The 11575-nt window shown below is 44.5% G+C and overlaps 1 protein-coding gene across 1 annotated transcript in view; it reads right to left on the reverse strand.

Annotated features, from left to right (window-relative positions):
• Positions 1-979: 979 nt before the first annotated feature.
• Positions 980-11575, reverse strand: part of PDCD11 (programmed cell death 11) — a 25597-nt gene continuing 15001 nt past the window's right edge. Inside the window, 16 exon segments of the mRNA XM_009703561.1 lie at positions 980-1411; positions 2107-2272; positions 2808-2961; positions 3234-3402; positions 4061-4311; positions 5343-5486; positions 5813-5935; positions 6350-6545; positions 6729-6851; positions 7145-7267; positions 8077-8133; positions 8802-8979; positions 9507-9609; positions 9939-10028; positions 10527-10635; positions 11110-11172. Of these exon segments, the coding sequence (XP_009701863.1) occupies positions 1240-1411; positions 2107-2272; positions 2808-2961; positions 3234-3402; positions 4061-4311; positions 5343-5486; positions 5813-5935; positions 6350-6545; positions 6729-6851; positions 7145-7267; positions 8077-8133; positions 8802-8979; positions 9507-9609; positions 9939-10028; positions 10527-10635; positions 11110-11172 (2221 nt within the window). The 3' untranslated portion in view covers positions 980-1239.

An 11575-nucleotide genomic window follows, 5' to 3' on the forward strand; every position in this document is an offset into this window, starting at 1 on the left:
ATTTTTCAGCACAGAAAAAACAATTTTTTCTTTGACTTCACTGATTTCTCTTAAGAGACAACAACTACTGAAAATCACTATTTTTTCTGTCATCAATCCCTGGCAACTTGTTATGACAGATGGTTGCAATCAGGGGATCCATCACAACTGGATGCTGTGGGCTTTAAAGGCATATGCCCTTTCAGCTGAAGAGAACAAGAGCATCTTGGGCTGCATTAGGATGATCATTACCAGCAGGTTGAGGGAGGTCATCCTTCCCCTCTGCTCTGCAGTGGTGAGACATCTGGGGTGATGTGTCAAGTACTGGGCTCCCCAGTACAGGAGAGATATTGCCTTACTGGAGTGAGCCCCGCAGAGGGACAGGAAAATGACCGTGGGACTAGAGTATGTATCATACAAGGAGAGGCTGAGAGCTGCAGCTGCTCAGCCTGAGGGGAAAGCTCAAGGTGGATCTTATGCACATGTATAAATATCTGACACAAGGATGCAAAATAAGTAGAACCAGACTATTCTTAGTGCTGCTCAGTGACAGGACAAGAAGAAATGGGCACAAATCGAAAAATAAGAAATCCCAATTTAAATGTAAGAAAACACTTTTTTTACTGGGAACATAGTCGAACACTGGAACAAGTTGCCCAGAGAAGTTGTGGAGTCTCCATCCTTGGGAGAAATCAAAACCAAACTGGACATGGTCCTGAGCAACCTAGTCTAGCTGACCTGTGTTTTGAACCAGATGATCTCCAGAGGTCCCTTCCAACTTCAGCTATGCTGCAATTCTATGCTGCTCTGCCAATCTCTAGGAGCACAAAGGCACTTGACATAAATCTTTCAAAGTGTTACTTCAACCAAAAGGCAAGAATCTTCTCTGCCATCTTGACAGAGAGAAATCAATTTATAACACATCACTGTACTTAAAAATAGTGGGTCATAACTGCACCATTTCCGCAGGAAAGTAGAACAGGTAAGGCTGATGGTTGTATTGATTATAAAACAAGTCTGTATTTAAAAATGTGTCTTCAAAGTCATCAATAGATTAGGATTATTTGTAACACCTGGACAAAGCTGCAAACATTTATCAAATATTTTCCTTTGATTGTTTGTTCTTTCCAGTTCAGTTTGGTCATAGACCAATAGTCTCCAGAAACTCACTGTCCATGGACACTCATGACAGAACTCCACACCCCTCAGTTCCCACACTGCATGGAGAGCTGAGTCTCTCTGCTTTCCCTTGTGCCGTACTTAGGTGTCCGCAAGGGAACTCTTGGTCTCCACGTACTCAAGTGCTGCTCTTTTAACAGCCAGGACACTTTCTGTTGTACCAAATTTCTTTTCATAATCCAGGTAGCGTTTAAAGAAGAATTTCATCTTCTTTGGCGCCAAGTTCAGGTGTATGACCCTCTCAAAGATGTCCCTGCAAGAAACCAAAGTGATTCAGTTTGCTGTGGTGATGACAGCGCTCAACACAAGCCCTGTATCCTGCCTTTGAACAAAGAGCAGAATATCAGGGGAGGCATTCAACTTGCTGCGAAGTGCTGGTGCCTGAAGAAAGACTCCTGACAACTGGCCAAAACCTTGAAGTAGAAGCCTTCTATTTGCTTGCAGAACTCTAAGGCTGCTAGTCAACTTAAGCTAAGATCCAGCCACTGTATTTGACCCCGCATTCATTAAGTGGATGTGGCTGGATCCATAGTGTGGGAAGCTGGACTTCCTTTCGTCAACTCTCCGAAAAAAATAAAAAAGGAAAAAAAAATATGTTTCTCCATCTTTATGTTACAAGATACACAAGGGCTTGATCTCACCCTTCAGATACAACAAGGCAATTTCTCCAGAGGGGCAGGTGAACCTCAGTGCAAGTCCTCTAGTTTCTGTGGTGGAGGCCACTACTTACAAATCAGTCCCCCTCTGCCCTATGGATCTCCTTGGAGCCTCCTCACTCCTGGCAAGGATAATCACTTCCACACATCGCAGTTTTCTTTCTCTAGGTGATAAAAATTCTCTTTTGCTCTGCTCTGGGAAGCCCTAGACAACCTCACACTGCAGGATACCTCTGCTCTTTCCAGGTGTTGCTCCAAGCACTGTACTCTGCCCCTTCCCAGCTCAACTCACCGTACTTCCTTCTGGCTGCCATGTTTGATCATGATGTCCATGTAGATGGACCAGATGTCTGTCCGCTTGGGATAGCTGCTGAGGGTGCTCTCAAAGAGGGCCTTGGCATGTTCTGGGTCCCCAAAACGGAACTCCAGCTGTGCAAACCTTGAAATGACATCCACATCTGGAACAAGTAATGACATGTTAGGGTATCACAGCAGCTCTCTTCCCTATGAACAAACGCGAGCGATAATTACACAGAACAGAGGTAGGCACAGAGACATCACCATCTCTAGCCAAGGACAAAAGGCTCTGTTGCAAAGTGGTTCTGGACCAAAGTGGGATCAGAGTGGGAGAGGCAACAGTCACAGTCCACTGCTCATTTCAGCTCTCTGCAGGACACAGAAGTTCTTACATTCAAAGTGCATCTTGCAGCATCCACAGGCAGCCCCACAAACGTGGGACTAGACCAACTGAACTTTTTTAGAGGACCGTAAGACCCAAAGTCGTCCACAGCGAATTCTATTACAGGACAATTTAGCAGTAATATCCACGTTGAAACTTCCCCTCCCCTGAGAGTCAAGGGCAGCACGTTCAGCACCAACTGGTTGTACTTTTCACTTATTACAAACATTGTCACAGGCAGAGATATCAGAAAGCAGTCCATCTATTGCAGACCTGTAAACACATCGTCTACATTACGGATGGGGAGTGCTTACGTTCTTTGGTGGACAAAGCCTTGAGAGCACGCTCCAAAAGCCTGTGTGTCGCCTCAGTCTGGCCTTGCTTCAGGAGGAAAGATGCATATTTCAGCCACACAGATTTTTCCTGACGGAAACGCTTCAGCATTGTGTGGTACAATTCTTCTGCTTGCTGGAAGGGCAGAGTTGGGTTAGATCACACAGATTCGTAATAAAACCTTGTAGCTTTAAAACTCTTACTCTTGGCCCAGATATCTCCAAACACTTATGACAGAAAAGCAAGTATCAGTAGTTTTTCGTCTGCTGTCAATCATAACTATTAATCCCAGTTAGGAACAGGATAGGCATAACACCTGACAGCTGGAAGCTTATACAGCCAGCACTGGTAGTTTATGGGCATGATTGAATGGGATACCTGCCTGGGACCTACTTGCACTATCTTACCTTGTACTTCTCAGAATTGGCATAAATGTCACACAGATGCTGGAAGACTTTCAGAGGTTCATTGTATTGAACAGCTCTCTCAAAGACCTTCATCAGTGTCTCCTCAGTACCATACATGTTCTCCAAGTTCAGCAGAGCTACCCAGACATTCAGCTTCTCTTGTTCTTCCCTTAAAGCAGATGTGAACAAGAATATTTAGCCTTTTACCAGTCTTCAACTTTTTGCAAACCACCCTACAAAGACGCACTGACTTGTAGCCTGCCTCCAGGACAAAGGAAGATGGCATACTGCTCACTGAAACACCACTTTTGGAATAGAGCACAGCAGTTGTTTCACCCTACAACTTTTGATCACTATTGTTTGTAACTAAAAACCACAAGAATGACTCAAGAAAGCATAGTATACTTAATCATGCTGTAGAGACGATTTAACACATAAGGGTGCAGCCCTATGGAAAAAGCGACAGAGTTTCAGAGTTTGTTTCATGTTTTGATTTAAGGATAACATCACCGACAGCATTATGCTCTTCCAAATCCTACCGACTGCTCAGAAGTATGTCCATGCACTCAGTGATACCTTGGGAAGTTACTGCACTCACACGCTGCAGCAAGTCAGCTGCAGGCCAACTGTGGTGCCTCAGGCCAGACCTTCAAAGGGCCAGCTGACAATTGCTACCATTTAGTCCTTTTGAGCTCACTGAAACAGACTCTACCACTCCACACACACATGCACACACACTGATGACACTACCAATGCTCTTCTCCCACCACAACTACCCCACCATGATTTATTCTTTGGGGCAAAGAAAGGCAGAGCCCCACTATTACCTGAAGCAGATTGTTTTAAGCGCTCTCTCTGCCACAGCTCTGGCTTTCTCAATCTCGGTAGCCTGGAGGTGGAAAGCCATGTACTGTAGCCAGAGGATGGAGCTGTTGGGACTGCTCAGCACCAGGCGGTCAAAGTCATCTGCTGACTGGGGTTGTCGACTGGGGTCCATCAGAGCTGCCTCTATTTTGCAGAGTTCCTTCTCCTTCTTCTGCTTCTCTAGCTCCTTCTGCTTCTTTGTTTGTTTCTTCAGCTGAAAGAGCAAAAAAGGAGGACTGGGTAAAAGCAGGCATTTCATGTGGGAACAGGCAGGCCCAGCTAAAGCACAGCCAGACCTCAGTATGTCCAAGGTTAGGCAGTTTTTACAGGAAGAGATGAGGCGAATTGTTTGAGAGGAGGAAAATAGTACATGCACCCCACCCCTTCACAGAATCATAGAATGGTTTGGGTTGGAAGGGACCTTAAAGATCATCTAGTTCCAACTCCCCTGCTATGGGTAGGGACACCTTCTACTACACTAGGTTTCTCAAAGCCCCATCCAACCTGGTCTTGAACACTTCCAGGGATGGGGCATCCACAACTGCTCTCGGCAACCTGTGCCAGTGCCTCACCACCCTCATTGTGAAGAATTTCTTCCTAATATCTAATCTAAATCTTCCCTCTTCCAGTTTAAAGCCATCGCCCCTTGTCCTATCACTACATGCCTTTGTAAAAAGTCCCTCCTCAACTTTCTTGTAGCACCCCCGCCCCCTTTTAGGTACTGGAAGGCTGCTATAAGGTCTCCCCAAAGCCTTCTCTTCTGCAGGCTGAACAACCCCAACTCTCTCAGCCTGTCTTCATAGGAGAGGTGCTCCAGCCCTCTGATCATCTTCATGGCCTCCTCTGGACTTGCTCCAACAGGTCCATGTCCTTCTTGGGTTGGGGACCCCAGAGCTGAAGGCAGGACTGCAGGTGGGGTCTCACAAGAGCGGAGTAGAAGGGAAGAATCACCTCCTTCAACCAGCTGGTCACATTTCTTTTGATGTGGCCCAGGATATATGTCAACATGAGAAGCCTTATTTTCATGCAGCCATGCTAAATTAGAGCCTTTTCTTCTCTGCTTCAGAGATATCTCTTGCTAAGCCCAGTGCTCAGAGTAGTTAAGGAAGTTCTGTATTAGCTGTCAGAGATGTTCCCTTGGGTTAAAAGGCTTTGCTATGGGGCAGACAGACATGCGAATACTGAGACATCACATTACAGCCACTATGTGGTGTCTCCTGTGCAGGCAACACTAGTAGGCAGTACCTTTGACTGTGGATCCTCCTCCTCCTCACTCTCTGAGCTTTCTTCCTTCTGATTCAGCACAGGTATGTCCATTGCATTCATGTCCTCATCCCAGGTGAAGCCCACAGAAACCTGCAGCCTGGGAGCTTCACCAGGTTTCCTTATCTGTTTGGAGAAAGACAGGGAATGCCCTGCATTTTAATTTGAAGATTTTACACTGAGATCAGACAACTGCTGTTGGCTTGTGACTTCTCTCTCGCCAGTACTATTGACTTCTCACACTTGCAAACAGCCCACCAGCAAAAACATTAAACTCTGGTCACCTTTGCTGTAATTTAAACTCACTCCATCTCAAGCCATTTTCAGATGACACAAACACCAGTCTGTGTCACTCCTATCTACAGCAATGATACTTATTGTCATCCAAGTCTAAACTGACACATCTCAATAGGGCTGTAAAGTCATTTCAGGTTCTCCCCCAAACTTCTCACCTTAGATTTCTTTTTAGCTGCCTCTTCCTCCTGGTCATTATCTTCCTCCTCTCGGTAATACACTTCAATTCCACTGTCATTTTCATCTGCTGGGCAGATCTTCCTTTTTTTTGGCTTTGTCTCCTGCAACAAGGGGAAATGAGTGGATGGTGGAGGACAACAACTGGGCTGAACCTTAAAAGGCAATTCTGATCACAAAGTAAAGAGTCTGACAGCAGAAAGAGAGGGTGGTACCCTGGCACAGCATCCCCAACTATCCTCTCACATAACGGAGACAACAGAGCATAAACCCATGCTCACCTAAATATGGTGCCAAGACCAACAGGACGGGCCACACAGGTAACATAACCGGGCTGTTAATTCAGTTGACTGCTACCCAAATGGAATAGTTTCTGATCTCTGCTAATCTCCAATGCAACTTAATCTTTTTGCCTACTCTGTCTAACTCCTCAGCCTGATCCCAGTGGATCTTCCTAGTCCCTTCCACATTTGGGCCAAGTAAGTCCTTTAGCATGTCCTGCACAATCACATCCATACCTGCTCACTTTCAGAGTTTCCTCTTCTCCGTTTTGTCTTCAGCTTAAGCTCTTCTCTCTTTTCCCTATTATTTGCCTCTCTCTTCTCTTCCTCTGCATCATATAGTGGTAGGCCTAGGGATTCAGGCAAGATGCTTGACATCCCGGTGTCCTCAGGCAGGAGAGAGAGCTCAATATGTTTTTCTTTTCCATTTACACTGTGGTGCATTGCCAGGAGTAGCAGGACAGGATAAAAAAAAAAAATCAGAGCATTTACGACTGCAAGGATATAAACTTCTTTCAAATCTTTCCAGCTTTTATCCTCCCTCTTTCCATCCTCTCCTCCTCCACCATCTCCTTTCTACTAATTCATGGCCCCTTTTAAAGAACATTGGACCTACCCAAGCACCTTGGCAGTGAGCAGTTTTCCTTCAGGCAGGTACTTTTCATATAAGGAGTGTTTCTGTACAAAGTAAGGGGAAACATTCTGGAAGAGGATTCGGCCCAGAAGAGAAGCAGACAAGCTGAGAAGAGGAGGAAAACAAAAAATAAGCATTCCATAGTGGGGGAAAAGAGAAAAAAAAAGTGCAGTGACTATATCTGTGGCACCACCAGTTCTATATAGGGTCATACCAACTTTCCCTAATTTCATAGGCTTAATAAAGCAGCAGCGACATCTCGATTCCCAGGAGGAAATTAATTTTGTGACACTGCATTATGCCAGAGACCGCCCCCAAACAGGATTCCAGAATTGTACATTCAAAATAAGTTCTCCAAGACCCCTCACTTCCCAGAACAACTATCTTATGCTACGCACCCAAAGAATACACCTGATGGAGTGACTGATTTTACATAGCCTCTCACTAGCTGGCCTTTTTTAACATCCTTAACACATGTTATTTCAACATCCTCCACTTTGCTATTGCTCTTCGGGTTTAGCCTAAAAGAAAAGAGAGGTTAGAAGTTAAAGCACTCATCGAAATAATCCACATTCTGCTCTGGATATCAAAAAAAAGAAATCAGTATTAACAACAGTTAGTACTTTCTGGAAAACATACTGGATCAGAGACATCCTTCAATTTATTCAAATGTACGAATGGACTCTCTGCATCTCTGCCAAGCTATACATAGCATTAGAGAATAGACATGCTGCTGTAAACAAAGCCAAATAAACAGATCAGCCTGGCTTCCTCTGACACTAAGAAAATGAGGATAGTAAAATGCTGTCTGAAATTCTGCACAGCATTGGCTTGCGGTTTTTTCCCCACTTATTTCTAAGATACTTCATTCCACATGGTTTATGCATTTTTGTTCCATACAGAAGACAAAGCAAGAGGTTCAGTTTTAAGAGACATTTAGGACGAAGTCTGTTATTTAATCAAAATGGTTAAAATGCAGCTGAACATTGAAAAGTAATGTGTTTGTATTGCAAATTCAATGGTGGAACTTTCCCTTTCTTCCCAAATAAACAAACAAAAAAGTTAAGTCAGGTCTAGAAACTATGATAGAAATTAAATCTGAACCCATTTGATCAGCTCTACGTTAAGTGTCAGACATCTCCATGTTTGCCGACACACAGTAAAATCTTTCTGAAGTAGGAACAAGTCTCATCCCTTAAAAAAAAAAATAAAAATGTAGTCCTTGTCCTCTTAACACTTCACACTGATCCACCCAAACCAACAGTTACTGTATTTCACTCTCCTTTTCTTCACTAGCAGGAGATCAACAGACTGGAGGGATGACACATACCGGGATTGTCGGAGAGATAACTGAATTTTGCCATTCTCATTGGAAAGGATGTAACACCTGCATGGCAGAGTAAGGGGAAAAAACAGAAAGCTTTTTTACTTGTTAAAAAAAGCCACCAGTAGGAAATAGGTATTTTCACTAGCAGAATGCAGCTCTAGAGGAAACAAATCACTCTGTCCCTTGGAGCACTTGCTGTCTACCACAAATCAGCAAGACACAACAGATCATGAAACCAGCTAAAGGGCTTTTTGAAACATATCCACTTGCTTTACACAGTCTCTATTGCTAGTACAAAAGACTTAAGATTGTTGCAGCTCAATCACTTGGTCTATTGCACTCTCCAGCATTCCCAAAAAGTCTATGAAGTAGGGAAATGCAATTACTTGTGCACTACAAATGTAAAGACAACTCACTTGCCAAACAGCCCACAGAACCACAGCAGAGCTGGGATAACTGCTCTCCCTCAGTCTCATCAGCACCTTAGCTAAGAGAGTAGCTACTCTAAAAACACAGTCCAAGAAGGCAGCTGAAAAAGAGCTTCTTCATAAATGGAAAATACAAGACTTTCAGCCAAATGCATATAACATCATAAGTCAGCATTACTTCTTAGCCACAGGCTGAACCTTACAGGTCTGGCTTCATCTTATGGCAGCAAAAAGCCTGTCACCAAAGGGAGACATCGCTAAGCCTTACAGCTTGAGGGAACAAGACAGAGAATTACTGACCGGACAATCTTGCCAACTTTAAAGTCACCCAGAGGATTCTCCGTGTAAGTATCATTCAGGTGAAAGATACTGACTTTGCCAGTCTTCCCACCTGGCAGCGCAATGGTCAAACCAACGTGTGGAGTCATCTTTGTTACCATGCCTACAGTGATGGTGCCCTGCTCCAGTGACTGAATTCCTGGAAAAAGTGAAGGAGGGACAGGGTTTCATAATAGTCCAAAAGAATGCAACTAAAGCAACAGGGGTAATGAGTCAGTAAAGCTGATTTCAGTTGCCTAGTCACATATCAAACCCACTAACTTTTGGCAAGGTGCAGTCTATGCACTCTGTCCATTCACAGCAACGTTTGCCTTGGTGGCCCAGACAAGGTCCCCTAGTTGTATAGTTCCAGGATCCAGAATAACTGACAAATGTTGACAAATGTACAGTCTCATGTCTGAGATCAGAAGGGAATACATTCATAAGGGCTCAGAGAAAGGCTTCACTCTGCGAGAGCAGGAAAGTGATTCTTTAGTCTAAAGGTCTGACCTCTCTTGCCTCGCATGCTGCTACATCTGGGTCAGGGTCCCAGGGGTTACCTATGTCCTACAGGGAGGTACAGTTTGGTTCTGGACTATAACATCTTCACTCGAGGGGTTAGTGCAGGCCCACCTCTGAGTAAAGCATCATATGCGGTGGGGTCCTGCTGTTAAGGTTCCACTATACCTGTGAGTGACAAGCAGAGGTTTGTTTCGGTGACATCTGTTCCAGTCACTGTAGCTGATATTGCCTGGCCATTTTTGAAGCTCTTTTCTGGATGTTTTAAGACCTGAAAGGAAAGACAGATTTCCACTTACTACCAGAAAAGGAGCTTTGCACAACTCTGACTGGTGTTTCTCCTATGAAGCTTTACACTTTCTATACTTATCTTTGATGTGTACACTTGACTGATAGTTCAGCATTGCTTCAATGGCTCTGCTATCCTAGGCAAACTAGCTAAAGGCATAGCACTTGCTTGTCAGTGAGAAGCAGTGATGCCTAAAGGGCAGAGCAATAGATTACGAGTTCACATGGATCTCAGAAATGTCTGCCATCATTACTTGCAGCCATGTGCATGGAGAAAAAAATTTGTGTAGCTTATCTCTAATGGTCTCTTACCTTGGTGTTCAGAGACAGCAGTAGATGAGGAACTCTTCCTCGAATGTCAGGGGTGACTTCTACCTCCAGCCAATTTTTGAGGATGTTATACTGAGAAGACACCAAATAACCAGAGAAGACAGCATGAGACCTTGGGGAAAAAAACCCTTCCCTGGTGGATTCGCTGATTTTTAACGCTAGAAAGAACTACTCCATCATTGGCTCTTGCACCAAGCAAAAACGGTGACTGGCTTCTACTCCTACAAGTGTAACACTGCTGTGGTTCACAAGCATGTGCACACAGGGGATCAGCAGCGAGCATACTTTGTGCTGGTGGCATACATAATTTCTCAAAGGTCATTTTGCTAGAGTACAGAGTGGGAAGCATCTGCTGGCAACAAACAGGCATGTTGAAGAGGATGAGCCAGCTCGACTCTGTCAAGTATAGAAAATGTGACTTCCTTCTCCTACTCTCCCCATAAGACACTGCACTTTGCACGGGCCACTCTCACAGTTAGTGAAGACCTTAGTAGTGTCAGTGTTTAGGTCTGAACTAAGGCCCACATGCTGCCTCCTCCAGGACACTCCTTAGGAAGACTCTGACCTCACCTTTTTCACAAAACAGGTGACTATCTGTCCAACACTGTAGAGTCCAAGTTTCCTGAGGGCACTGTCTTCTTTAAGGTTCAGCATTGCTGTGACTTTCCCTTCTATTTCGCTGTTTGCAAACAAAGAAAGAGGACATCAGTAAAACAGCTTTGGTCCTAATGATGAAGATAGGAGCTAGAAACCCAGGAGATTATGGTGAGTCAGTACTACTGTGACAATGCCTTTGTGACATTCATCTACATCCCCTCCCCAGCTGCATCCTTCTGCAGGGAATTATTCTTCCCCGGGCTTAAGAGGGAATCCTTCTGACATGAACGTACATGCCAGAGTCCAGACTGGCAGAACCTGAAGCCAAAAGGACATTCAAAGGAAACAATGTGATAGGAGAGCACTGTGAGGTTTAACACAGCTTCCAGGCCAAAGTTAATGTGAAAGAGAGAGTAAGAGGCCTTGCCACACTGCATACATGTGGAGGTCCTTGCTCATGACCAGCTCCTTCACAAATGGGAGGAACAAGGGAGGGAACCTACAAGGATAGAAGGTCTGCGAAGCATCTGCAGACAGCACAGAGGCCAACACTTACCTTGGTCGAATGCTGAGCTCTGGAATGGACCGTGTGAAGTGCGGATGGGTGATGGGCAGGTACCTAAAGAACAGGAAAAGGATCAAAGTTTCTCATGATCTCCCCAGGTCCCAGTCAACCCATCTGTAATCCCTCTGCACTGGCAAAAAAACAAGGTGTAAGCCCTCTAAAACAACCAAAGCCTTTCAGTTCCAGTTCTTCCTAGTACTATTTCAGTGGCAATTTAGGAACCGAAAATACTCTGGCAAATTTAGCCCCTGGGGCCAAATCCTACTTGTATTTAAGGTTTCCACTGGACCTTAAGAGTTTAGACATCTTTTTTTCTTGCAATCTATACTCAACATAAGTACAGTGAGACAGACAGAGAGCTAACTCACTGAAACCTGGATCTGCGATAGAATATAATAGCAGATTTCCTCAGGCCTCAACTACCCCAGCAAAAGTAGGTGTAACAGCATCTGTTGAC

This window comes from Cariama cristata, unplaced genomic scaffold, assembly GCF_000690535.1.
Source record: "Cariama cristata isolate BGI_N322 unplaced genomic scaffold, ASM69053v1 scaffold18757, whole genome shotgun sequence".
Taxonomy (NCBI): domain Eukaryota; kingdom Metazoa; phylum Chordata; class Aves; order Cariamiformes; family Cariamidae; genus Cariama; species Cariama cristata.